This window comes from Psittacula echo (genome assembly GCF_963264785.1).
Source record: "Psittacula echo genome assembly, chromosome: Z".
NCBI lineage: Eukaryota > Metazoa > Chordata > Aves > Psittaciformes > Psittacidae > Psittacula > Psittacula echo.
The window spans coordinates 50,116,258-50,121,319 of NC_137742.1; the positions used below are offsets into that span (position 1 = coordinate 50,116,258).

The 5,062-nt window shown below is 41.2% G+C and overlaps 1 protein-coding gene across 1 annotated transcript; it reads left to right on the plus strand.

The window, feature by feature from the left end:
- On the plus strand, positions 1-3,991 carry HINT1 (histidine triad nucleotide binding protein 1). The gene is made up of 3 exons (XM_080637971.1): positions 1-160; positions 2,770-2,874; positions 3,654-3,991. Exons 1-3 carry the CDS (start codon positions 50-52, stop codon positions 3,816-3,818), a joined length of 381 nt encoding a protein of 126 aa, XP_080494097.1. The 5' UTR covers positions 1-49; the 3' UTR covers positions 3,819-3,991.
- Positions 3,992-5,062: the final 1,071 nt, after the last annotated feature.

The following is a 5,062-nucleotide window of genomic DNA, read 5'->3' on the forward strand; positions in this document are numbered from 1 at the left end:
CGGAGGAAGCGAGGCGCAGCGCGGTGGGAGGAGCGTGGGCACGGCAGCCATGGCTGATGAGATCAGCAAGGCTCAGGCTGCCAGGCCCGGTGGTGATACCATCTTCGGGAAGATCATCCGCAAGGAGATCCCTGCCAATATCATCTATGAGGACGAGCAGGTGCGGGTGGAGTGCGGCCGCCCGGCACACCGGGTGCCGATGAGGGGGAAGGCAGCGGCGCGGGCGGGCGGGGCTGACGGGACCTCTCCGCGCCCTTTTCTCAGTGCCCCTAAGCATCGGGCTCCTTCGATGCGCGGCTCGGCCGGGCGTGCTGGAGGCCTCCGCCCGCTGTGTCAGCGGCCTCTGTGCGGAGAGCTGGCCGCAGGCTCTCGCCCGCAGCCTTACGGCATTGCTGGCCGTGCAGACTTCACTGCCAAGGGACGGGGCTTCTAGCACATGGTGTGGAAAGGTAGTGGTCCGACCCTGGATTAACTGCCCGGAGGCAGTCTCTGTGTGGATCGCGGGCCTGTCTCCAAACAGTGCGCTGTAGCCAGCTGCTTTCGGAGGTCAGAGGCACAGGTCTTGATGTGCGCCTTTCAATAGCCTTGTGGAGATTATACAGCTCTGCCTGCCAGGCTTTGGTTATGAGTACCCAAGAGAGGTTATTAAGGGACAGAATTAGAGACAGGTGCAGCTTTTCTGCTGTTCACAAAAGCCTGGGAATGGTCATCCTGCAGGCTGCAAAAAAATGTTTTTTTGCGGTAAGGTGGGGCTGGTATCATTCATTCAGTGATGCTGGAGTGATTCAGCGTGCTAGGAGCTAAGTGAAATAATCTTACTAGTTTATGAAGAAGTGTAGTTGTTATCTGCAGGACAAACTACTGTAGTATCCAGTGGAGCCCCTCCCCCCCCTTTTTTTTTAAATTAAAATACTGAACATTAGAAGGGCTTTTTCTTTTGAAATAAAGGATTATCTGCAGTCTAGAATACAGACTAAAGGTGCTGTTTGTCTGATTCGGGTGCTGAAAAGTTACACATAGCTTGGAACAGTGCTTTCTCAATAGATACAGAAAAGTTGCAGCTGCAGTCTACTCTCAAGAATATTGGAAAACTTCACTGATCTTCTATCATGCTTATGTTATGGATCAAAACTGCATGAGGTTTATCTCAGTTGCTTTTTACCTTAAACTACACAGAAATGTGGAACTTCTTTTAATAATGTCTGGTATTTAATTTGTTTTGTTGGCTTTGAAAATCTTCTTGGAGATGGCTGGAAGTGTTACAAGAAGAAATGTAAGGAAGGCTTTTAATCATTAATTGACATGCTGAGAAAAGGAGATATTAAAAAGTACAAAGTCTCTGTGGAAGTAAGCCATATCACTATTGTTTTAGTTGAAACTAATCTTTCTGAAACAAAGGTTGATTCACTGTGTGCTCAGAGTTTCTGTCATTGTGCTTTTGTTCAGTACTAGTTATGTTCTTTGTCCCATGGAAGAAAATTATTTACTACCAGTCTTCTGCTCATTAAATTCTTTAACTCAGTTTAGTCGTTTGCATTCTGACATTATGTGGACCACATAGAATAGAAAAGCTGCTTACAAAACAGTTGGCTGAAAGTAAGATTTAATTAGGTGCAAGTTAGTTTTAGTCACTCATTCTTTGCTAGCCACCCATTGCTGTTTGGGAGAAACAAACAGTTTATCAGAGATTTAAACCTTTTTAAGTTATCTTATTAAAGATAGCTTAAAATAGGACAGATAGGAGGTAAACAAGGTAAGGCATTGTTAATGTAAGTAAAGTTTGGGCTTTACACCACCTTTACTCTTGGCTGAGGCGACAGCTCTTCTCAGTAGAACTAAAAACCAGTATAGTAGCATAGAAAATTATTGATTCCCAACTAACTGAAAGCGTGTAGGAAATGGATGAAGAATGTAAGTTATGCTCTTGGGAGGCCTTAGAGCAGCCTTCCAGTGTCTATAAAGGGGCTACAAGGAATCTGGAGAGGGACTTTTTACAAGGGCATGTAATGATAGGACAAGGGGCTTTAAACTGAAAAAGGGTAGATGTAGGTTAGAAATCAGGAAGAAATTCTTTACTGTAAGGGCGGTGAGACATTGGCATGAGTTGCCCAGAGAAGCTGTGGCTGCCCCATCCTTGGCGCAGTATTCAAAGCCAGGCTGGATGGGGCTTTGAGCAACCTGGTCTAGTGGTAAGGTATCCTTGCCCATGGCAGGGGGGCTGGAACTAGATGATCTTTAAGGTCCCTTCCAACTCAAACCATGCTCAACTGTGATTCCTTTTCTGAAATACTTGATGGTGTTGTGAACAGAAATGTATCTGACCTCAATCACATACTTTCAGGTTCTTTGAAATTGTTTTGTTATTTTTGACCAAGGCAATATTCAGACATAACTGGAAAATGATTAGCAGGTATTTGCCATTTGTTTTATTAAAGAGGGTGTTAATAAAGATGAAATAAGCATAAATGTACTTTTTATAGGCATGCATGCATCAGCTCTGTTTTTACTCATGTGAAAATAATAAATAATATTAATACAGAATTATGATAATTTTTTTCATACCCACAGGTCTTGGTAAGTAGGTGATTTGTGTTTAGAAGTTTGAGGACTTTGAATAATATACCACCCAAGAAAAATCAACATCTCTGCTTTATGTTTGGGGTATCTGACAATCTGCTGGAGTATTCATTTAGTGGGGTATATTGATTTACTTAAACTCTTGGCTTTCTCTGAATTAAATTATGTTTTAACTGTTTGTTCTTCCTCCAGTGCCTTGCGTTCCATGATATTTCACCCCAAGCTCCAACACATTTCCTAGTGATTCCTAAGAAGCCTATTGTCAGGTTATCTGAAGCAGAAGATTCTGATGAATCTGTAAGTACTCTTGAAGCTTTCTGTACACCAAACTGTACCTGTAATTACTTCATAATTTACTAGACTATTCCCCTTTTGCTCTTGACATTTTAAAGAGGCAGAAGTTTTCTGATAGTATAATCATTTTTCTGTAGCTTAAAATGGGAATGTTTAAGGTTTTCTAGTAAAAGTAGTGATATACGGAAAAATGTATCCCTGGGTATGTATTTGCAGTGCAAAACACATTGTTATTTTGGAGTACAGTCTTGATACTTGTTTTCATGGCTTATTGGCAATACTGCGTATTCTAATATGAGCTTGGAGTTTTTGGCAGGTCGGAGATTAAGAATGGTAAAGTTAGCTGAGAGATGCTGAATATTTAATTTGTAACTATAAACATAAAGTTCAAAGATTCTTGCAATCCTTTACCTGATAAGATAAAGGTTCTTTTCCACTAAAATGGTATATTGTATTGGTATATATAGTGGTTGCCTGAAGAAGTAATGGGGGCTTTAACCATGAGATAAATTTGGCTTCTGTGACACTTTTGTGGTCTGTTACTGTCTAGCTTGAAAAAAAATCTTTTTACCCCCCTATATTATGCACAGTCAGGCTTTACAGCTTTTCTTGGGAAGTGTCAGTTGCAGGCAGACAACAATTGGAAAAGCAGTGGCTGAATTTCTGAGAGTTAGCTTACTGTCTTATCTGAATGGTTCTCTGCTCTCATTCCTTCCCTTCCTGCCCTCTCCCTTTTTGTGTGTTTTCTGTTTTGTTTTTGTTTTTTTTTTTCTCTCCTCCAGCTTCTTGGGCATTTAATGATTGTTGGCAAGAAGTGTGCTGCTAACCTGGGCCTGACCAATGGATTCCGGATGGTTGTGAATGAAGGGCCTGAGGGTGGGCAGTCTGTCTATCACGTACATCTCCATATTCTGGGTGGTCGTCAGTTGGGCTGGCCTCCTGGCTAAGATTACATCACAAGAGTTAACTGCATGCTGCAGATTACCACCAAATAGATTTAACAATGTTGCCCATCAATCTAGCCACTGTTAATGTATTTTTTTTTTCAGTGTATGTCTTCCAAGAGTAATAAATGCTCTGAATAACATTCGCACAATAAAGATTAAGCATGGGAGAATCATCTCTGTGTGGTATTCCTTACTGACAGAAACAATTCTGTAAGTTAAAATGGTGCTCTCCGAAGTTTAAGTATGTGACGTGCTTCAGTCAGCTGTTTACAGTTTTCTGTAGATAGTGAGTTTTTAAGGCATTTGAAACCTTAAGTTGCAGCTGCTTAGCAGTGTCATGTCTTTTGGGAAGAAAATTCCTAAGTTTTTTGAATGTGGTATGTAAATATTCGTAAATCCAGTGTAGGCTGCTGCTAAAACTTTTTGGGGAAAAAAAAAAAGAGGGCTGTGTCAGTCCAGTGCAATGTGCTGAAAACACACAGCTCCTGTTGGAGCACTCTCTCAGTGGTTGCTCTTATGAAGCCTGGTCTTTGTGATGGAAAGGGTTAAAACCATACTGTTAATGGCAGCTGTGATAGCTCCATAGCACAGTGGTGTTTACTTCTACATCATTATTTTGATGGAACTGGGGACTTAAAAATACGGAACTGTGGTGTAGGGCCTTATAAGACGCTAAAGGCATTACATCTTGGCACATAAGCAATATGATGTACTAAGTATGCACTTTAGATTCCACATTTTATTGGAATAAATTTTATTGTTATTGAAGGACTTTGTCCTTCAGTGGATATTGCTGCATACGGTTGTTCATGCAACACTGTCATCAGATCTCCAAGACAGTGAATTTCCTGAAGTTGGGTTTACATATGTGTCTGCCAGCGTAGATATTCTCTTAAAACTGAGCAGTCCCAGTTTTCATAATGGGAGATACTTGGAAACCTTTAGGCAGATGCCTTATGAAAAACTGGAGTATTTGTGAGCACCAAATGTGTTAGAGAAAGAAATGTTGCAATTTCTATTCAGATAAAAAATTGAAAGTTTGGTAAAGGCATTTGAATTCATTCAGCTGGAATGTTTGAAAGTACTGTGATTACTTCTGAAGGTTCTAAACCTTCAGATTTTTTTTCTCTAATGCAGGACTTGAACTGGATAATCAGCTAGCACTTCTGAAGGTGGCTGGTCTATAGTTGGGTTAGGAATATAGAAGTGGTCCTCTAGTGGTAGCCTGTCAGCTGTTCTCCTGG